This window comes from Numenius arquata, chromosome 9, assembly GCF_964106895.1.
Source record: "Numenius arquata chromosome 9, bNumArq3.hap1.1, whole genome shotgun sequence".
Taxonomy (NCBI): Eukaryota; Metazoa; Chordata; class Aves; order Charadriiformes; family Scolopacidae; genus Numenius; species Numenius arquata.
In genome coordinates, this window is record NC_133584.1 from 4347273 (window position 1) to 4374068 (window position 26796).

Consider the following 26796-nt stretch of genomic DNA (forward strand, 5'->3'; position numbering starts at 1 on the left):
CTCCAGAGAAGGAGAGTCTACCACCTCCCTGGGCAGCCTGTTCCAGTGTTCTCCCACCTTCAAAGTGAAGAAGTTCCTCCTCGTGTTTAGATGGAACTTCTTACGTTCAAGTTTGTGCTTGTTACCTCTTGTCCTGTCACTGGGCACCACTGAAAAAAGACTGGCCCCTCCTGCCTTGAATGTATTTTGGTATGCAAATCCTTCTTGTGGCATCCTGGCTGGATTTGCTACTCAACACAGAAACCATTAAACTTGGCAGCTTTGAGCCCATCTCCTTGAAGAGCCCGGAGCCTGCTCAGCGTATATGTGAGTTGCTCGCCTATGGCCATTCCCACACAGAAGCTGGAAGCAGCGGAGCAACACCAGACCTAAGAGAACAAGTCCAATGGAGTGGACACACGTAGACACACTGTTAGAATCACACCGCTATTCAAAACAACGATCCATGCCAATTTGGGACTTGATGGATTTGTAAAACCCAAGATTTGCTTTCAATTTTGAATTCCCACACACAAAACCATCGACAGTGGAATTCCAACGCAACTAAAACATATAAGCCCTTTGCTGATTTATTCCCAATTCTGCTGAAACTTTGGCAAGAGAGTTCAGAGTCTCAAACCTAGTAGTGTTAGGCTTGTTTAGTCTAAGAAAAACAAGGCCTGGAAGAAAACACGTTCGCTGCTTTTAAACACAGCAGGGAATAAACACTTGAGAGACAGAAGAGCCAGTTGAGTTAAACAAAGTTGACATGGAAAGAAAAACCATTGGTGAACAAATTTAGAGAGTATCAGTGATGTTCTGAAACGCTCTTCCGATTAAAGCAGGGAGGGCAAAAAACCCCACCACCTTTTGGCATACAGCTTGACAAACATGTTTCTCACAAATACATTTATCAGGGCACAGATCTTCCCTGATGACAGAGAGGTGTCAAGACAGGCTTGAAGAAGAAATATCAATGAAAGAGTTAACGATCGATAGCAAAAACACTTTGACAAGTCTATTTGTATTAGCAGAAAAATACTTCAAAACTATAGATGAGGTGCTTTTGCAACCCAACTGCAGTCACTTGTGTTCCCTGACAGGCATGAGATGCAAGATTTGGGGGTTTCTTTCTCTTGTTTTATTAAAGAAAAGGGCTTTTTATATACTATTATTTCTGATTAGTCATCCACTGGTTTGTGCTCTTCACAATAATATTTTTTTTTTGTATGAACTTAGTCTTGCAACAACATTTAGAACAGTTGCAGTTAATTCTTGTGTTTTAGCCTTTTCATTTCAATCAGAGACAAGTAGACTAAAAGTAAGTGATTCAATATGGTGCTTTTTACAAAAGAACAAAATAAAAAATAAAAATCCAGTATGATCTCAGTGTAACAACACTTTTCACGGCAGCAGGAGTACAGCTTCAGGGACAAGACTGGAGCATGATTATAAAGAGCAGTGTCCTGCCCATCCTTTCATTCTGTATCTCCATTTCCAGGCTTTGAAGAAAAGGACATTTCCCATAAGGAAGCTGTAGACAACCAAGAACCAACTGAAAAAGAGATTGAAGAAGGAAGACTTCAGTGAAGAATGTAGATGGTTTATTCTGGCTGTCTTGACTGTGTTGCTCAAAGCTCTCCTTTTGCTTTAGCTGTTTTGACTCGATTGAACATACAAGGAGACACCAGAGAGTACGAGACTTGCCCAAAGATGATGCAGTTCCACAGCTGGGCAGCCAGTCAATAGACAAACTCTTCAACTTCTTGTTAGTTTTATTGGGTTTTTGTTTAGTCTTCAATCAGTTGGGTTCCCTGGTTTGGCTTACAGTAAGATGACACGGGAACCAGTGTTGAAGCGAGGCAGAGAGTGAGAAACGTAGGAGAACATGGAGATCGAGGGAGGTCAGAAGATGACAACAGTGACCTGAATCGGTTCAAACCCTTGTGCAACTTTATTCATGTGCTTCAAGCATTCAAGTATTTTCACAAACACCTTAAACTAGCTTAGGCCAGCATGTGTGCTAGAAGAGATGGTCCTATCCTTTTCCATCCTTTCCTTTCTCTCTACCCATTTACAAGGTCAAAAAATACCATTAGTTTTCAAGAGGACCAATTATCCCAGTCTGGAACGGTGTGATAGCACTTTGCTGGCACAAAGGATGGAAGAAGATGCTTCCTTGGACAGCACTGCTGGCTTAAATAGACCACAAAACTAGGATCTTCAATAAAGAAGTAGAGAATACTACTCTACTATTCTAGAGAATAGTAGAATTGAATATTCTACTTCAATAAAGTAGAAGAGAAGAAAAAAACCTTATACTTCATTACTGCCTTTGCCATAAAGGATCCCATCCTTACAAGCCACTGAAGAACTGGAGACAGCAATAACATAGTCACATTTCCTGGACTTGAGTGATGTAGAATGGAGGAGTTCTGAATCACCAAATTCCTATTTCATCATCTTTTTTCAGATTGCCAGATTTTTTTTTTTTTAATATATATATATATAAAAATATATATATACAAATCTACATATTTTTATATATCTCTCTCAATAAATCTATATCTTGATTTTGCACTGCATGGTTTTAAAACCTAGATATTCTAGGTAAAGATCAGGAACCACTGTACGAGGCACTGTAAATAATGTATGTGCTCTGCTTTAAATGACTTCTAGTATACATATTTTTATACTTGCGACAAGAAGTTCTCCTTTTTTGGTACATGATAAAATTTGAGAAATAAACTTTTCGTTTAAACTCTACAAGACCTGTAGGATTGTGACCCTGAATACAAAGGGGAAAAAAAAGTTACAGTAGGTCTGTACCATGTCTAATTTTACAACTGTGCAATCACATTTCAGTTTTTATTAGAACAGTACTTAAAATAGAATTTCTTTTGTCACATCTTGGGCCGTATTGCTGTTCATTGCCTGCATGGAACCATGTTTTTTTTTTGTTTCCATTAGCAATTAGGAAAAAACCATATAAGCCTGAACATTAAAATAACAATAAAATTTTGGCAACATCACTTAGAAATTTAGAATCTGAACCCATATAAAGATATTGTTTTTAAATTCAGATTATCTTTTAATTAATCTCCATATGCTAGAAATAAAGAATAGCTCTTGCTATACAAATAAAAGTTCATCGCGTGCAAATTGCTATCCTCTCACAGGGATCAATACCGTTAATAATATAAACCCCTGGAATAGCACTGCTAAGCATCTGAAAAAACATGAGATGTCGCATTCTAATTTTAGTTATTTCCCATTTAAAAAATTTATTTAGCTACCAGCATAACCTTGCCATAGCAGAGCAACTTAAAAAAAAAAAGGAGGGATGAGAAATAATGGCAGGAGGGGAGGAAAAGGAAAAAGAGAGGTGGGGGGAGCAGTATTTGAACACAAAATACCGCAATTCATTCCATCAAGGAATTATTGCAGATTTCTATGCTCCCTAGCTTGTTTTTGGTGTGTTTTGAGTTTGTTTGGTTTTTTTCTCACTCTACATGCCATAAGCGCTTCCCAAGTCAAATTAAGCTGTGTGATCTCATCCTTAGTGATGTGCACCACATTAAAAAAAACACTGTACTCACCGGTATGAGGTTTCTGGAAGCAAATCATTGATAACGTAACTCGTAACGTTTCCTACGGGGATGCTGATGTCACCCAGGTCAATGTTGTACGACGTAATCTCAGCCCCGTTATTGCACGGTTCCTCCCAGGTGAGTACAAGGCACACAGAGGGTGAGAGCTGAGAGGCATCCAGGTGCTCGTCCTCCAGCACGGAGAGGGCAGAGACGGCATCAGGCACGGATGCGGGGATCCTGCAGGTCACCAGCTCGCTGTAGGGTCCGGCTCCTGCCTGGTTAATAGCCTGCGTATTAAAATAATATAAATTAATATACATATTTTGCAGCATAAATGTTCTCTTTCACATGTCTATCGAGTACAGCCTGGATGAGTTGCATGGATTCTTCAGAGAATATGCACCGTTGGCTTATTCTCTAAAGCACGATTCATACCCTCTACCTATCCTAGAGCAATTAATATCTTCCTTTGTTACTCAGGAGTATCTCACAGATAAATTGGAGAATATTTCTCTTTTCCCCAATAGCCATTTAATCAAACTTAACAGCAACCTTTTTATCAGCAACAAACTTTGTTTAGCAAGGGAAAATGTCACGGTGGGCAGGTGACATCACGTTGTTCAGCAAATTGGCCAAATCGCCCAAGACTGTTGAGCCGCCTTGTACACTGCAGAGTGCAGCATCAGATGTTTTATGCAGGGTGCCCCTAGACATGAGGGGCACGGGGCTTGCTGAGAGCTACGCTGGTTCCTGACTCAGACGACGGATAGCTAATTTCATGCCAAAAAAAAAATCTGATATAAGAATATAGTTAAGTCTATGACTCAGATTTCCCCAGAAGTCCCAAATCACCAGCAAACCACCACCAGAGCACACAGCTCCATGTTTTCCACAAGCGAGGAGAGCAACCAATTATCAAGCTTCTCATCTTGACTCATAGATCAGGAATCCAGTGGAAACCAAGTTTCAGGAACTGGCCCACTTCTGCCCATTAATTACAGAGGCTCTTGTCTTCTCAAGCTCAACATTGCACAGTTGTACAGACCTGGGTTTTTATCAATTGGTGCTCAGTCAGTGGTAAATGGTGTATATATTGCGCTGGAATGGCCCAGGAAATGACTCACATTGCCCCCCTCCCCGCATAATTATAAGCTCCTGTGAACACAAGCACAGAGTCATGCAGGCTGGAAGGGACCGTGGGACAGGCTGAGAGAGTTGGGGTTGTTCAGCCTGGAGAAGAGATGACTCCCGGGAGACCTTACAGCAGCTTTCCAGTATCTGAAGGGGGCCTACAAGAAAGCTGGAGACGGACTTTTTACAAGGGCATGTAGTGATAGGTGAGTGGTAATGGCTCCAAACTGAAACAGGGAAGATTTAGGTTAGATATTAGGAAGAAATTTTTCACTGTGAGAGTGGTGAGACACTGGCCCAGGTTGCCCAGAGAAGCTGTGGATGCCCCATCCCTGGAGGTGGGTCAAGGCCAGGCTGGATGGGGCTTTGGGCAACCTGGTCTGGTGGGAGGTGTCTCTGCCCAGGGCAGGGGGGTGGAACTAGATGGTCTTGAAGGTCCCTTCCATCCTAAACCATTCTATGATTTTATCTAGTCCAGCCTGCTCCTCCAAGAAGGGTCAAAGCTCAATACAGACCAGTTTGCCCAGGCTTTTGTCCAGTCAGGTCTTGAAAAATTCCAAGGATGGAGATTGCACAGCCTCCCGACTGCTGTTTCGACCCTTAATTGCCTGCACATTGATATCTTTTTTCTTTGTATCTCATCTGAACGCCTCTACTTCAACCTTTGCCTGGAGCAAAACTGGACACAGTATTCCAGGTTCTCCCGAATGGCACGTAACGGGCAATGCCACCTTCCCTCAATCTGCCAGCTGGGTTCCTCCTGATACAACCCAGCATGCTGCTAGCCCACGATGTACGTGGAAACCTTGTGAGACGATGCTACAGGCTGAGCTAAAGGAGGTCCAGACCATCAGAACCAGCTTTTGACATTGCCCAGCATCATCCACCATCCACATTTCCTTTGTGTTTGGAGAAGTGAGCCCAGAGTCTGCCAACAGATGACAATTAATTAGAAAACCCGGGTTTACAACGCTGCCGGTAGGACTACGATGGCAGGGAAAGGACACGTCAAACAATTTGTGATTTCTCCTCTACGCTTAACTGTAGCGAATAACTTATTTCTGTTATGCATAATGCAAACACAAAGCCCTGTTCTGTTTTTTCCAGGAGGCATTTTGTTCAATTGAAGAAAGAGATAATAAAGTTAGATTTGTCAGCTTTTACAAAGCCCTTCAAAACAAATCCTGCTCCAGGGACATCTTCTACTTAGCGAGACGCTCCTAGAGCTGTTAAAAGTGAGCCCTGTTTTGTGGTCTGCCAATGTGATTATTTGTCTTGCCTCTAAACCAGTGTTTGGCAACCTGTATCTTGCTCCAAGCCATTTATTTTTAGCGGTGCTTTTAACCGCTTTATCGGACAATCTCATCATCGTAACTGATGGTAATTTCATTCTTCTTTGCTTCCTAGATACTGCTCTCCCCCCTCTCCCCGCCCCCCCCCCCAAATGACACAATATTTCCCTTTGCAAAAGCCACAATTGTTTTCAGGAATATTCATTACAGGAAAAAAAAAAAAGTGGTGCAACAGTAAAGACAAATCGTGTGCCCTGCAGTTATATATGCCTGATTCCTCAATTCTCTCTTTTTATTGAGTTACTGTAGTTTGAGATAGCAATACCATGTGTTTATTAGAAGGCAGAGTAAATGTGGTTTGGGGAATCTTTATTTTTGAAAAGTAAGAGAAAGACTTTTCTGTTAAAGCTTCTAACAGATTAGAAAAACAGCTATTATTCTTTCATTCTTATTTTAAAAAAGGCTAAAATTTCTGAAACGATTTAACGTTTCTTCTTTGTCTGCTAGACATACTCTCTTTTTTTGTGTGTAATTGTTTAAATGTTCCAGTGTATCTTATAAAAAATTCTTCTCTGTATAATACACAGATCAGATGTAGAAAATGAAGCCCTCTAGAATGTATGGGTCATGGATGGACCTCAATAAAATATCTTAATGCTGCTGTGTGTCTCATTTTAACTTCTGCCTATGGATTCAATTATATTGGCTGTGTTAAAAACTGAGATTTGTGCCACGTTTTTGTGGCAGGTCATTTAAAACAAAGGCCCGCTGGAAATCAAAGATGCCATACAGCTGGCTGTTTCCATTTTTAACAGGGAAAATCTCCTTGAGCTCCCCGCGGGAGTGGTCTCACCGCTCTTCTCCCTGCCCCGCGGATGCTCAATGCTTTTTTTCCCCTCTTGCGCAAACAAGCGGCACTTTCTGGCTCACGATTCCGAGCCACTCACACGCGGCTCCTTCAACTCTCCTCAACCCAGCGGTGCCAGAGCAAGGTACACGGCCAGTTATGACCCAGTCAGAAAATACAGTTGAGTGTACTTAAAGGTGTGGGGCCCCCAGCTCCTTGGCTGCTGGCCAGCTGCTTGAAAGCTACTTCTTTAAGAAAAAAAATCAATGTCCTGTTTAAAAAAAAAAAAATAAAAAATAATATATATATAAGAAGGAAATACTTGACAGAAGAACGTTGTCCTTGATCAAAGAAACAACCCTGGGTGGTCCCACACGTTGCCAAGCTGGGTGGGTACGTGAACTTTTGGTTGGATTACGGGTGGTATTCTGTCTTCACATGCAAATAAATCTTGTGGCAGAGTATTTTGGGCAAAAATATTTTTACTTCACTCCCACTTAACTTTACTTTCCATTTATTTCTCAGTAGACATAAAGGAGAAAAAGTGCTGTATTTTTATTTCCATATATATATGAAATATATATGTTAACTATTATTTTTTACTGAAAATAACAGGAGAGAAAGAGATCAGAGAAAAAGAAATAAATCGTAAAGAGACTATATATGAGATCCAATCTTATAAATCTAAGAGACAAAAGGTAAAGATGAGAACTCACTTTCTGGCCCCTACCATCTCCTACATACATAGGAATCCACTCAGCTGCTTTGCTTTATTTGATAAACGAAACAGATGTTGGAGTTTATTATTTAAGCTTGGGGAATCTTCAACAACCAGTTGGGAGGTAGATGTTGTTTACGTCTCGTTACCAAGAAAAAAATTATTATTTTTTTAAAGTTGTCTAAAACAACATCATTTTGGTTTAATACCGGAGGGCAAGGTGGCTGCTTAAAGCGTATATTCCCCGAATATAACCCACATGATACACAAGAGCAATTTTTGAGAGCCAAAAGTTATAGCAACCCCCTTGTTTATCACTTTGAACTGTGCACAATCTAAGCTCTCCAGTCACACAGCAACAGCCTGCATTATTTAAAATAAATGTATAAATTCCTTCTGACTTACAGAGCACATAACTTCACAGTGACTAACGAGAAAAATAAAAACACGGTGGCAGGAAACTCTGTTTACATCTTAAATTGCAACGCATGCAAAAACTCCTCTCTCCCATACCTGTAGCCTACAGCAGTAATGCGCTGCCGCTGACAGTTCACCGATTTCAAAACAGGTATCTGTGCCACTATATGCAAGTTGTAGAGACTCCTCATCTTCTCCCCACTCTAATCTGTATTCAGAGATGTCGGCACCAGAACACTCGGGACTCTGCAACACAAATATTTATGTGGTTCAATTCAGGAACGAGCATTTCACATCTCCGTGTTTCACTGGGTAAGGGAAAAAGTACATGGGGGGGAAAAAAAGATCCTCCTTATTTTTAAATTAATACACCGTTACTGCTGCAAATGGAAATGTGCTGAATTAGCGTTCCCTAATGGGTCACTGAAACAGGCCAATTCTGCACAAAAATTAACTGATAGAAATTCAAAGAAACGAGAAAGTCTACGCAGCTCCTTTGCTTTTCATCAGGAGCCTCAGGAATAACTTGTCTCTCCACTGGCTTGGCAGAAGCACAACCATGGAGAATATAAAAAAGCATCCGTGGAACCCAGTCGAGTGATCAAAACAGCCCTGGAAGAGCCAGTCCTGGGTCTGAAGTACTTACTGGTGTTACTGGGAAAACAACAGGCTCAACGAGTGAGGAGCTCATCTGAGGTTTCAGTGAAAGTCACCCATTAAGCTATCCCAGCACAGGACACGGGAGCGTGGCCCTGCATACATAAACATCCACAAAACGACTTCTACGGGATCCTAAGTCCTCTGCAATCCTTTACCATCCTCAAGTCTAGGGGAACACGGAATAAATACCTGAATTTGTTGGGGATAAGCCAGTGCAGGTGTGACTGCACTGTTGCCAAACCAAAATATTTTGTGTTTTTACCAGAAGTACCTAGAGCTGATCTGTGTGAAACGAAGCAGCTCGGGGAATCACTGCTCTACCTGTCCAGGATGTGGCAAAGACTGTGACTCTGGCATGCAAGGTGTAATTCCCAGTAAAAAGATCCAGAGCATCACAGAATCACAGAATGGTTGGGGTTGGAAGGGACCTCTGGAGATCATCTAGTCCAAACCCCCTGCCAGAGTAGGTCCACCCAGAGCAGGTTGCACAGGAATGTGTCCAGGCGGGTTTGGAATGTCTCCAGAGACAGAGACTCCACCACCTCCCTGGGCAGCCTCTTCCAGGGCTCTGCCACCCTCAAAGGAAAGAAGATCCTCCTTATGTTTAGATGGAACTTCTTATGTTCAAGTTTGTGCCCATTTCCTCTTGTCCTGTCCCTGGGCATCACTGAAAAAAGACTGGCCCCATCTCTTCAGACCCTCCCTTTAAGTATTTATAGGTGTTGATAAGATCCCCCCTCAGTCTTCTCCAGACTAAAAAGACGAGGAAAGGCTGAGGAACTTGGCTAAGAGAGATGTTCCAGCCGCCTCATCATCTTTGTAGCCCTTTGCTGTACCCCTCTCCAGCAGTACACACCAGTGCACACCACTCCACACCAGTGACCGGCCACTCTGCACATGCTCAAGGGCTCCTCCAGCTCTGCCCCTCAGCTTCCAGCTAGTTCTGTAGCAGATTCAGAACTGCTAAGCCAAATTTTTTAAAACGATGTGTAAAAACAGCATGGTGGGCACCATAGGGTGCTCTATAGCCAAAAAAACTCTAGTCCTTTGCTGGTTTTCCTTTGTATTTTTACCAGCCAAAAACTGAAAAGAGTCTTTAAGACAACATAACCATTGCAAACCACATTGCTCCTTCCCCAGCTTCGTTTTTCAGTTAGAATAGACCAATATATCCTACATATAAATACAAAGCGTATTTGTATTCACTGCTGTATTCACTGACGGTTGGGGAGAGCAAATGCCTGTCCATACACGCATTTAAAAGCCAACATTAAACAGTTTAGTGCGACTTCTCGCTCAGCACCCCAAAATGCTGCAAGAAATATTAACAAATACCCCCAAACTGCACCAAATGCACCTGTTTCATTAAAATTAAACTCAGATGATGTTTGTTATCTAGACATGTTGCAATTAATCGCGCAATTAATCTATTTGAGCACCTTGTGCACGTTAGTAACTTCTTTCTCAACAGGGGCATCCTTTTGGGGGGGACCCAACAGATGCAGGGCTGGAATGGCCGCGAGGTTTTCAAGCAAAGTCTGTGGCAGAATTACAGCCCCACTGCTCCATAATTCCTTTCCTTTCTGCCTTAATTACACAATTATTGTTGTTTTTTTTCTAATGAGCTGCTCAGCATTTCAGCTACGACTTGTTTTGAGAGTCTAGTGTCTAAGATCCCGGAGAATGGAGAAGGAACGCACGCAAACTAAAATAGAAGTAAATATTTGGGGGAGAGACAAACAATTTTTGAGGGGGAAAAACCCGACATGGTAAGCATTTGTGCCGAGGTTATTCTGTATCAGAGACTCCAGCTTCAGCCAAAAATCAAATATTTGCCTTCACAATTCCACCCCAGGAGGCCCTAACATGCTAAAAGCCTGCAGAGAGCACTTCTAACCCAGCAGTGCTCTACCATCCGACGCCAGCGTAGGGGGCCTCGTCTCTGAATCCCGGTCCGGATGACTCACCATCAACTTTATGCAATTCTTTAAAGAGAAAAGTAAAGAAGATGATTTTTTTTTTCTACAACGGAAGAGTTTCCACGTAGGGTTTTCTTGCACAAAAGAAAATTAGTTCCAAACCAGTGAGTAGCTACCAAGATAGGTTTCGAGTTTTGCAGTGACCATATTAGTTTGGGTAAAAGTAAGATGGAAATTACAACCCTGGGGGCACCGGACTCACCTCCCAGCTCACGAGCACCCGGGTGTCGCACAGGAAGGAGAGAGAGGGTGCTCTGCACTGGCCCGGGGGTCCCGCTGTGGTGGTCACTTCTGTAGCTTCCGAATACGGCCCGTACTGGAGGAGAACAAGGCGTCTGGGCGTTAGTATATTTATGTGTACACCCATCCCACATTCCTCAAAGGCTTCCCAAGAACAGCACCCACATTTTTTCAATGCGATAAACTGTCAAACATTCTATCTCAAAGAAAAACCGGGCTTCCAACACTCGGCACCGAGTATCAAAATTCTGCGTGAGACCACGTGAATTATTGCAAAGTTAAAACGTGAGGTAAGCTCAGGTGGGGGCAGACAGAACGTACACCCTCCTGTGCGGCCGTGAGTGCCCGTGAAAGCGTAAATCACCTCCAATTTACCCAAAAGTGAGAACTGAACAACAGTTTGTGTCCCTCTCTACCTTACCTTAAAGTAAAGCATTCACATCTCTGTGCCATAGCTCAGCATAACTCACGGATATAAGGAGGAGCACAGCAACAGCAAAGGACTTATTGGAATACAAATCCAGCTTCTTTTATATAAAATATTTGCCACATTAATTATAAATGTGGGATGGAGCCCAGCCTGGGTCCAACGCGCAGGGCAGGCTGCACACAGGCCATGCCTAGCTTCGCTCCACTGGGCCAACTGCTCGCACAACTTTTGAGCCCTCGGTAGGAGAATAATTTAAATTTGTATTAGGAATAGAAAAGACAAATTTCAAGAGTCTGGAAACCTGGCTTCAGCCAGCAGCGCGAGGGCAGGAGAGAGATAATGGTGGAAAAAGCCTTTCTGAGGCCACTTGAGCGGGATAATGAAGTTTGTTCAGTACAACCCCGAGCTAATTAGAAATCATTCTCCAGAACAAAGGAACTCGCTGGCAGCAATTAGGGGAAAAACACTGATATTTACTTATTTTTGGAATGCTGTACCAGCGAGTAGGAAAAAATGAGCCCCTACAAAGGCTGAACAGTACTGAAATTAAGCCACCCAGAAAACCTCTCAACAGACATGTGTCAGTATCTGTGCTATGGAGAAAGGCTAACGCTGATCGCTTTGTCTGAATCACAAAGAACACACACTTCAAACAACCTCATTTATTGACTTCTGCCGTTTTCTTTACCTAATGGGAAGAAGAAAGCCGTTTGTATCTGATAAGGAACATCCCCCTCCCCAATTTTGCATCTGGTGAAAAAAAACCCCAAATAACCAAACCAAAACCGGCCCCTTCATTTAACAAAGGTGGGACTACAAACAATTTGCCACTTTAAATACTGTTTCGCAAAAAAAAAAAAAAAAAAAAAAAAAAAAAGAAAAAAAGAAGGGGAGGAAAAAAAATGAAAATGCTCAAGGTATCATATATCCAAAGTTACCAGGTAGGCAACTGCTTTCATTCCAGCATGCAAATACAGTCTCTCCATGTGCATTTAAGTAATTTTTCACAAGAATAAAACAGTGGATATTTTTAAGACAAAAGAGTTCAACAGATTTGCGTATTTTTTCTAATACCTAAGTTAAGTTTTAACAGACTTTCTCCCTGTAAATGAGTAACTTTAAGCCTTCTTGTTATGTTTGCCATCGAGATTTCCTGGGAACAAACACATCAATATTCATCTACTGTTGCTGGGACTGCCTTTATGAAAAAAAAAATAAAAAGCACAAAACCTTGGAAAGGGGCAAGCAGAACCAACCCAAAGCTCACTGAATCAGCGAGGTCTTTCGACAGATCTCCACGACATCAGATAGAATTTCTGATGTATTCGGGAAGGCACATCTTCCAAGGAAATCATATAACAAAAAAAAAAAAAAAAAAATCATAAAATCTACAAAGCATGTCTTTTTTTCAAATTTAAACAAAAAATCATTAAGAATGCAAGCATTCATCAAAATATACCAATACCTGAGTGAAACTGCAGTAATTGTTTTTACACAGTTCAAAAAAAATAAGAACAAGGGATGCAGTGGAAGGGGAATAAAGAGATTCCTCCTTGTAAGCAGGTACAACTTTTAGAAGGGATTTTGCACATTTTGGTGCAGCTGATTTTGGCCAGATGATTTTTAACTCATCTTACTACCTGCAATCTCCTTTCAAAAACAGAACCAGAATCAAACCTGCAGCTCTTCCTCCAAAGTTCCTTAAAGCATTTCTCACTTGATTTTCTTTTGCCCATCTCCACTTTTCTGACCACCAGCACTAACACCATCCCTCTGCAGAACGGCCCGTCTCGGGAACGGCATCACCTCCGTGGAGGAGGAAAAAACAGAGCATGCTCTGGCCCCCGGCACGTACCCCCCCGTCGTTCAAAGCTCGCACTCTGAACCGATACGTGGCTCCAGGGAGAAGGTTCCCGACGGTGCACTCCAGATCAGGCCCATGATACACTTCGGAAACAACTTCTTCGGGTTCGGTCATTTCCACGCTGTACTCCGAGACGGGGCAGCCACCTTCTGACGGAGGGACATCTAGAAAGAAATCATGTAATTCATTAATAACATCAGGAAAAATGCGACAATGATTCAGCCTGGAGAAGAGAAGGCTCTAGGGAGACATTAGAGCCCCTTCCAGTCCCTAAAGGGGCTACCGGAGAGATGAGGAGGGATTCTTGATGAGGGAGTGGAGCCATAGCATGAGGTGTAACAATTTTAAACTGAAAAAGGGGAGATTTAGATTAGATATTAGGAAGAAATTCTTTACTGGATGCAAGGGTGAATTTTTATACTGGTTTTGAGATATATTTGTCAGTTAGAAACAGTACTGCTCTAGAATTTAGCTAAATGAATGACGCCACAGAGAATTTTGGATGCTGCAAGATTATCATAGTAAATGAAAAAATCTGTTGGATACTGGCATGTACCTTGTATTCTAAATGTGCATTTTTTTTACATTTTAGTGTCATGTCCATGGTCCACGTCCTTTGCAAAATTACAACTGTCCGGTGGATTGTGTGTGTTACATTGTGGACCAGGGTTTAAATGCCACCCAAAATCCTCAATATGTTCTAACTCAAATTTCTGAAAGAAGTCTTGTATTTAAAGCAGCAGAATGCTAAGTCAATGTTGCAAAGGAATAAAAAAGATCCTGAATCACATGGTGTTTTTACAATATGAGGGTGGATATTCTAATATAGCTGATAGCTGCTAGTCCAGAGAGGGAGACAGGTCCTAACTAATAGTGGGGGGAACACAGTATCAGGCCTGGGGGCCACCAAAGTTCAGAGACTCAACACACAGCCCAGAGAAGTCACACTTCTGACTTGCCCAGACTTTTCTCAAGGTCTACTGACAGAAATAAAAGCTAAAACAAGTTTAGCAGCTAACGATCAAAGACCACAGCCATTCAGTAGCGCCTTACCCCATTGCAGCTGTATCTCTTTGTGCTTTGGCTTCCCCAGAACTCTCGGTGGCCGGCAGTGGCCCGGTGCAACGCTCAGCGTACGGACAGGTAAACTTTCAGAACACTGGAAGACAAGAGGCACTGATGTTAGCTCTGCGGTCCCATCACCGCCTACACAGTGAGGCACGACTAGTAAGTGCCACAAGAAATAATCTTCTACAACCACCACTTCATAGAAATCTAAATAAGCAATACGGGATAGGAGATGCTATTAAGCATGTTACTTACAGATGCAATTAATAGTTCTTTCATTAGCATTCCCAAAACTGCAGCACAGGAAACGCTGATGGCTAATTTTGTGGGGCTACATATTTTCATTTTCCTTGTCTTTAAAATGATATCAAAGCCTAAAGTACTCAATTATTAAAAATAAAATAAAATAAAAGCAGGAGGAGTAAAAGCGTAGGTACTGAAATGATTTTAAATCAAAGAAAGGAATGACAAGAATCAGTGGTTGGAAAATGGAACCCAAAAATTTAAAGAATTATTCAGAAAGGTAATTAATTGTTACAACAAACTACCCCTACCGCATCTTCACTCACCGGCTTTGTTCAGTACAGGCTCATGTCCAGAGCCATCAGTCTGTGGCCTTTCTCAAGCATGAAGCCAGGGCAGATAAACACAATGATCTTTTCTAGTGTAAGTATAAATACCTACAGGTTGGTTTTGAGTAAACAAAATCTCACTAAATTGCAATTTGCCTGAAAAAAACCCCCATCAGGTACACATAGAGGTCTTCCAAAATTCAGCAAAGTGCAACATAAGATTAGCTGCAATCAGTGTAGCTTTACTGTGCTACAGGAAAAATATTCACCTGCTTTATAAAGCAGAAATCTTTTACCAAAAAATAGCAGATAAATCTCTGAAAAATATATATCTGATAGTCCTTATTGTTAAATAATACTTACCTGACTGTGTCCACCAGTGCTGATACAGCATGCCCGGAGTTTATACAAAGTGCCTGGTTTCAAGTGAGTAAAGGTATATTCTGTAGCTGATCCACTATATGCCACTTCCCACTGATTTGCTAAAAAATGAGATATATCCGAGTTTAGAGAAGTACAAAGCAACAAGTTTACTAGTGTCTAGGAGGAAAGAAAATCCTTAATGTGGTCTTCCACAAATTATATGTTTCAGGAAAGTCATTACCGTTGATATTACTACGTTATTCCTGCTTAAAAAAATACATAGACAAATACACAAATATATATATACTTACAAATATAAATATTTTGAAAATATATTAAAAATATAAAATCAAACAGTAGGTTCAGCCATATAACCTAAAATTTTACCAGTGCTAGAGAAAAAGAGCACACTTAAAAAAAAAGAAACCCACAACAAAACCTCCTCCAAACCCAACCCAAACTCTCCCAGGAACTCTGCAAGTATGAAACTCAATCACATGTACAGCATTAATGATAACACCAAGAATAGTCCAAAAGGTCACTATTTCCTTATAGTAGCCATAACGGATTGAAATGGAAAGAAAGGTTTCAAGTTTACCTTCCGGACTTCCTTGAGAAATCTCTAATAGGTACTTTAGGATTTCCGAACCACCGTTATCCTGTGGAGGATCTGAAAAAATAAAGCAAGTTATTAGTAAATCAAGATTAAAACGTAACAAAAAAGATTACAGAACTAGATTCTGATTCTGCTCCTTCTCCTCCACAAACTCCCCCACACCGACTACACCAAGGAGTTTATAGAAGAAGTGGGGAGCAGGCGTGAGTTCTCGGCATGAGTCAGAAGGTGGCAGCTGCAGAATGACGCTACAAACAAAATATATGGAAAAAAAGCATTGAAAGAGATGCAGCCCGGAGCCTTGCCCCATCCATGAAGGAAGCAGCTGGAATGATGGACATGAAATGGAAGGCGAAAAGCCTGAAGATGCACTTGAGTGCAAGATAGTCAATAAAAACAAGCAGCGTTTTTTGATTCTGAAAACATAAGTGCCTCTACACATCTTTTAAAAGATTAAAAAAATTAAGATGTCAAGCCCTCCAAACACATTCAACTTTGGACCGGGAAGCGGCATGAAAAAAATCTAGGTTTAATACAACTTTACATAATTTGATTTGAATTTATTGTGACCCAAAAAAGCTCTAACGTGAGAAACTGAACCGGCTTACCCCACTTCACACCAAAGCCATGAGATGTTATCGGCCCCTTAATAACGGGTCTGGTTGGAGGTCCCGGCCTGTCCGGGCTTGTTGTACAGACCAGCACTTCGCTGGGAGAACTCTTTCCTTCCACGTTAGAAGCGAACAGCTGAAACAAAACCACAACAAGCTCACCATCGTTTATTGCCACTGCTTTTCCGACAGTTCGCCGTGAGGCATTCTTTTAGCAATTGCACAATTATCGTTAAACTGAAAAGAATGTCACATCCCAACAAAGCGTGTAGGATTCTAATAACAGATATTAGATTGTCACATTGTTTCTTTGCAAACCACATTGATTTTTCCCCTCCCTCCACCAGCAATAGATCATGACATGTTTAAGGCAAGAGTGCTGCTGTTTTTCCCTTTAAAAAAAGAAAGTCACAAGGCAACTTGCAGTTATTTACTCATACAAGATGAAAACGATGACAATAGCCATGCTATTTTTGCTTTGGAGGTATTTCAAACTGCTATTTAAAACAAATTAATTCAGAGCATCAGTAATCACGCAATTAGAAGCTTAAGGAGCGTGACATGCAAAAGAAGAAACGCATCATCTACAGCCGCTGAAAAGAGCAGGATGCTCACAAAGTAAAACTTTCTCAGCCAAACCCTTGGTCTCCACTCAAGAAAGCCTTCTGCTGACTTTGGGGAGAAGACTGCTAAGCTGAGAGAAGACGTGAGGACCTGGCCAGGAGACTGAGCAGATCGGGATCATACAAGAAACCCCAAAGGGTCCAATGTTTTGTGGCTGCTGAGAGCTGTGTTACCTCATGCTAGTCTGTGGGACAGAGATCTGCTGCCAAAGAAGTGAGTAATGAAATATGTATTGTAATTGCTAACTGTAAATATAAGCTAGCGGGAACTTTTCCACTTGGGAAGCTCTGTTATTCTCGGGAGCAGTCACTTCTATCCTGTCTTCTAACACAGGCATCTGAGGAAAACAATTTGTAGTTTTTAAGGCCAAAGAAGTGTTTGAGGTCCTCTATGCTTGCTTTAAAACAAGTCACTAAAGCCAGTGTCGACTCCCGTGTATCATCTCTTGGTTCTTTATTATCCTCCAATTGAAGACATCTTGCCACGAACACCAGATACATGAGCTGGACAAATAGCCCAGTAACAGCTCTAGGGGATCAGTGTGAACTACAAATCTAATGCAACATTTATAAATTCCCCTATTTATACAGCTAAAGATTGCACGAGCCTGGCAGGAACTGAAAAGTCATCTTAAATTGATCGTTCAAGCAGGATCTTCAACACTTTTGCAGCACCACGGCTTCCCCATCCTCTTATTAGGAATAAAAATAAAACTTTGCTTGCTTCCAGGTCACTGATACAATTATGACATAGTATACAGCAGCACTGCTTTTTCTGGAACCTCACTAGAAACAGCCATTGGTGATTCCCTTCACAGAATGGTAGGGGTTGGAAGGGACCTCTGGAGATCATCTAGTCCAGATGATGCCAGTCCCCCTGCCAAAGCAGGTCCACCCAGAGCAGGTTGCACAGGAATGTGTCCAGGCAGGGTTTGAATGTCTCCAGAGACAGAGACTCCACGACCTCTCTGGGCAGCCTCTTCCAGGGCTCTGCCACTCTCAAAGTGAAGAAGTTCCTCCTCATGTTTAGATGGAACTTCCTACATTCAAGTTTGTGCCCGTTACCTCTTGTCCTGTCACTGGGCACCACTGAAAAAGTGCCTGGAAAAAACCCCAACACAGACAATACTGTGCAATGACAAAGAGAAAAAAAAGATTTTACCCTGAATTTATACTGCGTGCTTCTTCTGAGATTCTTCACAGTACAGGCTTGCTCCTCTCCAGTGTACTTTGGGTGAAACACGCTATCCTAGAAAAAACCAAAAGCAAAACAAATTCCCTTAACTGAGGAGTCTGAGGAAGTGCTCTCTGTATTATGGTCTGTAGCTAGAACACATTATAGCAAAGGGGCTTTACAGTCAAGTGCTTTTAAAAATTATTATTCTTATTAGTTTTAATCTGCAAGGTCACAGTATTTTTTCTTCTAGAAAAAAATTATTAGATGCTGCAACTGACCTGAACAATATAATTTTGCTGTGAAATAAACACAAAAGCAGTCGTGACAGTGGAATGCATGTGAGAGAAAGAGAAGTGGCAGATGACAGAAGGCAGGCACACCACAGAGCTGTGAGAAGGACACAGCAGACTGAGCTGGATCAGGACAAGTTGCCCTTATACCTTACAGATTCCTGTGAAGCTCTGTAAAGGCATCACGGATGACACCATGGATTTGTAGCTAAGGATTCACGATTCTGCTGTGGAGCAGAATGAATCACACAGCTCCATCCTGCCAAGCACCCAGTACTCCTAAAAGACCCTCCAAAACCACAATCTTCTCGGTGATCTCGAATTAATAAATGAAAACTCAATCTAAGTCATGCGGTATACTTTATAGTAGCACAGGACTTACATTATCCTCTTCCTGAATTTCCAGGGTGTAGGAAATCACTTCCTCTGGTGTACATCCTTCTACTTTATTCCACTGCAACGCGATCCACGTCACACCGGCTCGAACAAGCCGTGGTGCAGAAGGGGTCTGAGGAATGTTTCCTGCAGTGTAGCATACCACCTCCTGGCTGTACCCACTGCACAGGGATGGAGAAGGAGAGAGAGAGAGCAATGTTAAAAAAAAAAAACACAAAAAACACCACAAAACAACCCTAAAAAAGGCCTGAACCTCAGTGTATTTAGAGAAATATTTCACATTTTCAAAAAACAAAAGACAATGTTTGAGCGACCTAGTCTAGTGGGAGGTGTCCAAGCCCGTGGCAGGGGGTTGGAACTGGACAATCTTTAAGGTCCCTTGCAACCCAAACCATCCTATGATTCTATGTTAAAATTGCCCAGGGGGAAAAGATAAGCACCCGGTTAGGAAATGCAAGAACTAAGAATAGAAAAAAAATAATGCAGGATTATATGTGTCCTCACAGTCATTTTTACAGATCTCGTCACAACAATATTGGAAGAAATAATATTTGATTGCCTAAAAATATTAACTTACTCTTCACTGTGAAGCAGAGGAAAATCTCATATAAAAAAGGGGAACTAAAACATAGGAAATAAAGCCTCAAGTTTTCAGTTTTTAGATGTTGACCTTGAGATGCAGTTGCCACCTTTTATAAACTCAGAATACAACTTCCATTCAAGCTACACCTCTGAGAGCCAGGTGCTCCAGCAAATCTAGGCCCACTGTTTCAGACCACCCTCCTCCAAAGAAAGCAGGGAAAAATCTATCCGGTCATGACCATGCTCAGCATCACGTAGGAGCTGTCTGGTGCAGGGCACAGATACCTTCCAACCCTCTGGCTCCAATCCTTTCCAACTTTCCCTGCCCAAAAAGTTCCTTGCATTTGAGGCTGAGCATAATTCCCACAGCTCAGGCTGCAACCAGAGAGAACATCCACAGCAGAGGAGACCCATGTTCTCATCTTCTCAAAATCCCAGCACACAATGCCTTGAAATGTAACAGGTGGTTGTGTTGAACAAATATAGGGGTAAGTTCTCTTTAGACTCCATGCAAAATACGCTGTTTTCAATGGAAATGTGAGAACAAAGTTTAAAATGGACAGATTCTGGTGAATTTTCAGGAGGACAACACCAGAACTTTCAACTGAAGGTAACGTTATTGCAATTTTTAAATCTGTTTCCAAACTACAAATGTATTTTATTCCTTAAAATTGTCGCATGAATTTGTTACACACAAAGCACCACTTCTCCTTTTTCTGAGTCTTCTTTCTCAAAAATAATATATTTGTTGAAATAGGTTTATAGTTAAAAAAAATCCCCTTATAAGTAACACCCAAACAGGACAAAAATCATCTTAAACGGTAAGTCCGTAAGCATTACAACCAACCAAAACCATCTTACGCCACGAAGTGTTAGATGACATTATCATGTCATAATTTTGAGTGCTGTCTATAAAAATAAACCATGTGCTGTTGGTGCCTATCTCACAGATTAACACAGAGCAGCTGACGATAAATATAGTTTCTTAGTCCACTCCCTCCTCAATAGCCTGAGGGAAAAAAAAAAGAGAGGGAGAAAAGAACAACAAAAAAGGGGGGAGGGTTGAAGCATGCCCTAAGATATTCGAAAAATCTGGAATCTGGCAAAGAGAAGAGATTCCAAAAATGAAAACTTTGCATAAAACTGGCATTTCCAGGAAGGACATGGACCTGTTGGAACGGGTTCAGCGGTGGGCCACGAAGATGATCAGAGGGCTGGAGCGTCTCCCCAACGAAAACAGGCTGAGAGAGCTGGGGTTGTTCAGCCTGGAGAAGAGAAGGCTCCAGGGAGACCTCATAGCAGCCTTCCAATATCTGAAGGGAGCCTACAGGAGAGCCGGAGAGGGACTCTTTGTCAGGAAATGTAGTGACAGGACAAGGGGTAATGGTTTTAAATTGGAAGAGGGGAGATTTAGATTAGATATTAGGAGGAAATTCTTTACTGTGAGGGTTGTGAAGCACTGGAACAGGTTGCCCAGGGAAGTTGTGGATGCCCCATCCCTGGAGGTGTTTAAGGCCAGGCTGGATGGGGCTTTGAGCAACCTGCTCTAGTGGAGGTGTCCCTGCCCATGGCAGGGGGGTTGGAACTGGATGATCTTTAAGGTCCCTTCCAACTCCAACCATTCTATGATTCTATGATTTCCATTTACACTCAGCAGCTCCGGCTCGAGCCTCAATCTCTCTCTCTCTCCAGTTCAAGTACTAATATCAATAGGGAGGGAACTAATCTTGCAAGAAGTTGGCAGAAGGGACTCCGTGCACACATGAACAGCCCCAGCATATCTCGGAGGGAAAACAGAGGAACGTGATTAAAGTAACTTTTAAAAGCTCCATATTACTAAGAGGTTTGTGTTTTGGAAGAGAGAACAATACAGGAATCTCTCTCAGCAAAACACATCATTATAAACCACTAGTGTTCCTTTTTCCGTCCTTCTCGTAATAACGATTAGATCCTGTTTAGCTAAGAAGGACAATAAAGGAGCATACAAGAGCCCTGGATGTTTAGTTTCTTCACAGCTAAACTCTTCCTGGCCTGTTTTCCTTCCGTGAGTGCGGAGCCCCTGCAGCCCGATGGCTCTTTGGGCACACTCCTTTTAGCCCAGTGCTCCCTAAGAGCTCCCGGAGGATTGCACTAAGTCTAATTTCTCATCATCTTCATTTCAGCGCATCTGCTCACGTGCAAAGAGAAGGAAAACTTGAAACCCATTTTGCAGGGGGCTTGGGTGTGCCTGTCCCCTCTCCCCCTTCTTTCCCGCCCCCAGCAGCCAGCCCTGCTGAAGAAGGAAGGGACTGTACTGATGAAAAAAAAAAAAACCCAAAAGACAGAAGGGTTTTGCTTTAACCCAGAAAAATAAATATATCAAGATTCCTTTCAAAAATCTGTAACTCAACTTCCTCTTGCTTGTTTTTCTTGGTTCACAGAGGTCCCCAGTGGGAATTTTACATAACAGATGTATTCTTTTTGTATTTAGGAATAGACCACAAAACACCATTTAACACCTCAAAAGGAGCCTATCTTCTTAGGTTAACCTCATCCCCCTGGAGGCCCACAGCAGTTCCCTGGGAGGAGAATGATACCACCAGGAAAGGTGCGACTTACTCTGAAGGATTAATAATAGCGCAAATGTCAGGTATTTAACTCAAAACCATAAAGAAAACAAGAAACGCACACAGATACCCCCAGAAATTCCTCTTTACGCTGTCATTGATAGTTAAAACTTTTCAACTACCGCTTTTTCCCTCAAGGAAGAGTGTACCTTGGGAAAACTTACCTCGTACCGATGTCGTTCTGAGCTGCTAATCGGAAGGTGTACCCCAAAGCCGGACACAGCTTAGTCAACTTGCAATGCTTCTGGCTCCCAAAGTAACATTCTCTGAAGCCGCTGTTCCGCTTTCCCTAGAAAGAGAGCGATCTGTAATCGGATAGCTATGGAACAAAACCATATGGGGCCCATTTTAAAAAAAAAAAAAAAAAAAAAGCTGTTAAATGATAATAGAATTAGATGCTTTCATACAGGCGTTGTGCAAAGGAAGTGAAGAACACTGACAGCATCACTACGCTACCTAAAATAATACAGATCAACACAGTCACTCTGCTGTCATGATTCCTCCTCTTTTCAGACTCCTATCTTCATGAGATGTGGCTGCAGTTGCTGTCGTTCTGTTTGAAATGCGATGTGTCCTACTCATTAACAAAAAACCCATGCAAATTAAGGGTGAAATTCATCTCTGAATTGACCGGGTCACAGGAGCACAGGAAAGCTGTGACTAATGTTTCCTGCAGGTGCTACCCGAGCTCTGCACCTCGAATCCCCCGGAACCCTGTCTGGTCCTTTGGAAGGACGCTGCATCCCACAAGAGGGCTCTCGCTGCCCGCCGGCCGGCCACCGCCAGCCCCGCCACCGGAGAGGGAAAAGCCTCCTGTGACCCTCTGCTCAGCCCCGAGCCCTCGAGGGTAAAATACATCTACTCATCACAAAGGAATATTTAACGTGCTGGGTTCTGTACCCATCCCTTTGCCCAGAGGACATGGCATGTGATGAGCAAAGAGGATTTGCTGGAAAGACTGAGACTTGGTTAAGAAAGCTGGATGCCAGAGGTATGTTTTACGGGAGTTTCACGTCAACATGACCTGGAGCTATGGTGAGCCCCAAGAATGCCAAGATAGGGCAGAAGCAAGAGAGGGTTTTGAGACATGGCAGGGGGGTTGGAACAAGATGATCTTTAAGGTCCGTTCCAACCCACACCATCCCAAGATTCTATGACACCTCTACCTCCCAAATCCTTCCTCAGGTACATCAAACACAAACCAGCGTGGCCAAGGACAGGGACATTCAGAAGCCACTCTCCCTTTCCACCACATTTAAAACAAAAGAACCCTTTCAATCCAACCCACCTTGGTGGGGGTAAAAACCCAAGGATAAAAACAAAGCTGAGCTTTTCGCAGGACAGAGACCCCAAGACAACAAAGAATAACCAGTTTCACCCCAGTTACATAGTCACTGTGAAATCTTTCAGGAGAAAGGACCTGAACTGCTCAATTCCACACAAATAGTATCTACTGGAGCTGTACCAGTTTAAAGGTGTTTTGATTTCAATATTTGAATGGAAAATTAATGGACAATAACATTACAAAGTACCCAAAAGAGAGGTACTTTATAATACTTATAAGCATACCCATCTGCTCAAACTGGTGCAGGATTATACTCATCTCTGCAATTTTTGGTGCAAAACCTCTGCTACGTCATTTATTAATTTTGGCACCCGTCTCTACAACTTCCAATTTTTATCTCATCTCGGTAAAATTAACAAGCACATAGACAAGACTACTTATTTCACCTGATATACACCAGCTTGACAGAAGACACCATGTTTCTACACCTGAGCAGACTATCAGGAAAATTATTTATACAGGTGTCCCTCCCTGTCACCAACAGCCTCACCGGCTGTTGCCTCCTTCAGCTCCATCTCTCTTCCCTCCCACCATTATTCCTCCGTGCTCAATACATCACTTCATCATTAAAGATTTCAAAAATGCCCGAGTGGGACATATATTTTTCACTGGCCCATTCTTCAGGCCCTATCAGTTTCCACCTCTTTTTACCCGGATTGCAACACAGAAGGAAGAATTCCGTAAAAATGCTTGTAGTACATCTCCAAAATGTGTTTTATCAAGCCAGAAGCGATCACGCAGATCTCCAGCTCAGCACAAGGATTTGGAGGCACCAAAGAGACGTTCAGCACCCAGCAAACAGCTATAACTTACTTCTATTTATACAGTGCGATCCTAAACTTGTTCTAGAACTTGGTTTTATACACAATCTTCAACTTCACCCACCTGCTCCAGCTGTATCATTACTGTACAGCTCAAGTAAATTACGGGGTAGAATTGGAAAAGAATCATGAACCCTAAAGGAAAGCCTTTTGTAAACGAGAAAACTTTTTCAGATCTCAAATCCCTAAGATATAGGGTTATATAATAAAACTCATCTGGGGCAAAAATAATAGGTCACCGTACTTCCCAGCTCAGCAATATCATATTTAACATCCAGACTATACAAAATTTAATTAGTAATCCTATGTTTTAGTAAAATATCCGTTCATCAGTGCAGGACTACTAAGAATAGATGGGTTTTTTTCCCCCTTACTTTCTCCCCAAACTCTCTTTTATAGGTTTAGATGCATTACATAAATTTTTCTCTAACTCTTTCATGACTTCACTGTTTGAAAACCATTTGAAACCATTTAATCTCTTTTTATTTTCTGCTTAAGAATGTAATTTTTTTTTTTATTTTTTTTATAATTTCCTATGTTTTTTCTCCAAGAGAACAAAGTGACCGAACGCTAAGCATGTGATTGACAAAGAGATGACCGGTGACGGCCGGCTAAAAAGGAAAGTCACAGAAAACCTCACCTGCAGCACAACGCCTGATCTGAGAGCAATGGACCAAGGAAACTCCAGTTTGTCAAACTGGTGGGTTAAAACTTTGCAAAGATTGCCAAACGTTTATGTTATCTTCAACTTTGTAACAGTACAAATTGTGATATTGTATATATTTTGCTTTTAGAACTGGTGCTGTACATTCCCCAGACCCGCTCAGAGACCGACTGGTATTCAAATTACTCAGACTGGCTGGTATTTCGGATTCTATTGGCACTAATTGGAGAGGCTGGCCGATATTTCTAATTATCCTGGCATTAAATAGCCTGGAAATAGTCTCTCCGCTCTTTCCCTCCCAAGATTTATGAAAGCCCTAATGCTGGCATAATTATGGACAGGAACAACTGGCAGCCTGGTACTGGCTGCCACCCAAGAGTCTTACAGCTTTCCCAGAACCCTTCTCCCATTCTTTTGTACGCTCGGCATCCAAGTTTTAATCCTTTAAATAACGTTTCGTAAGTTGCTTAAAATATACTGTATCGTTTTCGCAAATATTTCTAATCCACGCGTTTCAGAGGGAGAGCAGACAGACACTGTCTGACTTCTTCCCTGGCCCTCCCGCGCTCCCTATTCTTCACCAGGACAACCCACGCTGTGATGCTCATCAGGGCCTGGCCCAGGAAACAAGAACAAGCCAGCTCCACAAATCCAGCAGAATTTGCAAAATGGGATAACACAGCATTTTAATACAGTTTTTAAGAGCTTTGTCTGCTCTTTCAGCTCTATTTCAATCTACGCTCACTTAAAACAGGGTGCTTAAGTTTCTCCTGGAGGTTGCATTTGAGACGGAATCACAGAATCACATGGGATTTGGAAGGGACCTCTGGAGATCATCTAGTCCAACCCCCCTGCCAAAGCAGGTCCACCCACAGCAGGTTGCACAGGAACGTGTCCAGGAGGGGTTTGAATGTCTCCAGAGACAAGAGACTCCACCATCTCCCTGGGCAGCCTCTTCCAGGGCTCTGCCACCCTCAAAGTAAAGAACTTCCTCCTCGTGTTTAGGTGGAACTTCTTATGTTCAAGTTTGTGCCCATTTCCTCTTGTCCTGTCCCTGAGCACCACTGAGAAAAGACCGGCCCCATCTTCTTGACACCCACCCTTTAAGTATTTATAAGCATTGATCAGATCCCCCCTGTTTTCTCTTCTCCAGACTAAAAAGACCCAAGTCCCTCAGCCTCTCCTTGTAAGAGAGATGCTCCAGGCCCCTCATCATCTTTGTAGCCCTCCGCTGTACCCTCTCCAGCAGTTCCCTGTCCTGAAGGCAATAAGGGGCTACCTTAAGGAGACAAGAGGGTTTGAGATTTTAAATGGGTTTTGTTGACCGTGTTCCCTGCAGGAAACACAGTAAATAAACACAAATGGAAGAATGGGGCACTGGGTACAGAAACGGAGCACAGTCTTTCACCAGACCTCACTGCAAAAGCCTGGATAAAAGCTGCCAGCACCAGCTCTGCAGGCAGGAGGCAAGCCGGGAATGTGCTCCAGGGCACACCAGAGCCAACTTCTGTGTTTGGCTCATGTTGGCAACGAAAAGCAACAGACTGATACTCAATCTGACACAAAGCTGTGGAGCAAACTGTCAACAGTTGCTCTAACACACCCTGGTATCTCTGCAAAGCATTTATTGTGCAAGCTCTCAGGACTGGATTTTGTCTATGTACAAACATTTAGAAGACAGAACAGGACCTATGAAACAACCCTAAAATCTAGACAAAACCCAATTTTATCCAAGACTCTCCTCTTGCCTGTCTCACAGGAGTGGTATAGCCACCAAACAGACCTAGAGAGCATGTAGGTGGACAAACACAAGCCCACGCACGAGCGTGGAGGTCCATGTGTCTGAAATTCTGGTGGCCCATCACTGAGATGTGTGGCCTGGATTATCAGCTACTGTTAAGTGAGCACATCT

General features: G+C 42.3%; 1 protein-coding gene across 1 annotated transcript in view; it reads right to left on the reverse strand.

Moving 5' to 3' along the window:
* Window positions 1-26796, reverse strand: part of FNDC3B (fibronectin type III domain containing 3B) — a 216313-nt gene that overhangs the window by 32438 nt on the left and 157079 nt on the right. Inside the window, exons 12-22 of the mRNA XM_074152911.1 lie at window positions 22219-22343; window positions 18853-19027; window positions 18166-18252; window positions 16378-16516; window positions 15752-15823; window positions 15154-15272; window positions 14204-14309; window positions 13142-13314; window positions 10819-10932; window positions 8074-8223; window positions 3579-3859 (exon numbers count right to left, since the gene is read on the reverse strand). Of these exons, the coding sequence (XP_074009012.1) occupies window positions 3579-3859; window positions 8074-8223; window positions 10819-10932; window positions 13142-13314; window positions 14204-14309; window positions 15154-15272; window positions 15752-15823; window positions 16378-16516; window positions 18166-18252; window positions 18853-19027; window positions 22219-22343 (1541 nt within the window). The remainder of the gene's footprint in view (window positions 1-3578; window positions 3860-8073; window positions 8224-10818; window positions 10933-13141; window positions 13315-14203; window positions 14310-15153; window positions 15273-15751; window positions 15824-16377; window positions 16517-18165; window positions 18253-18852; window positions 19028-22218; window positions 22344-26796) is intronic.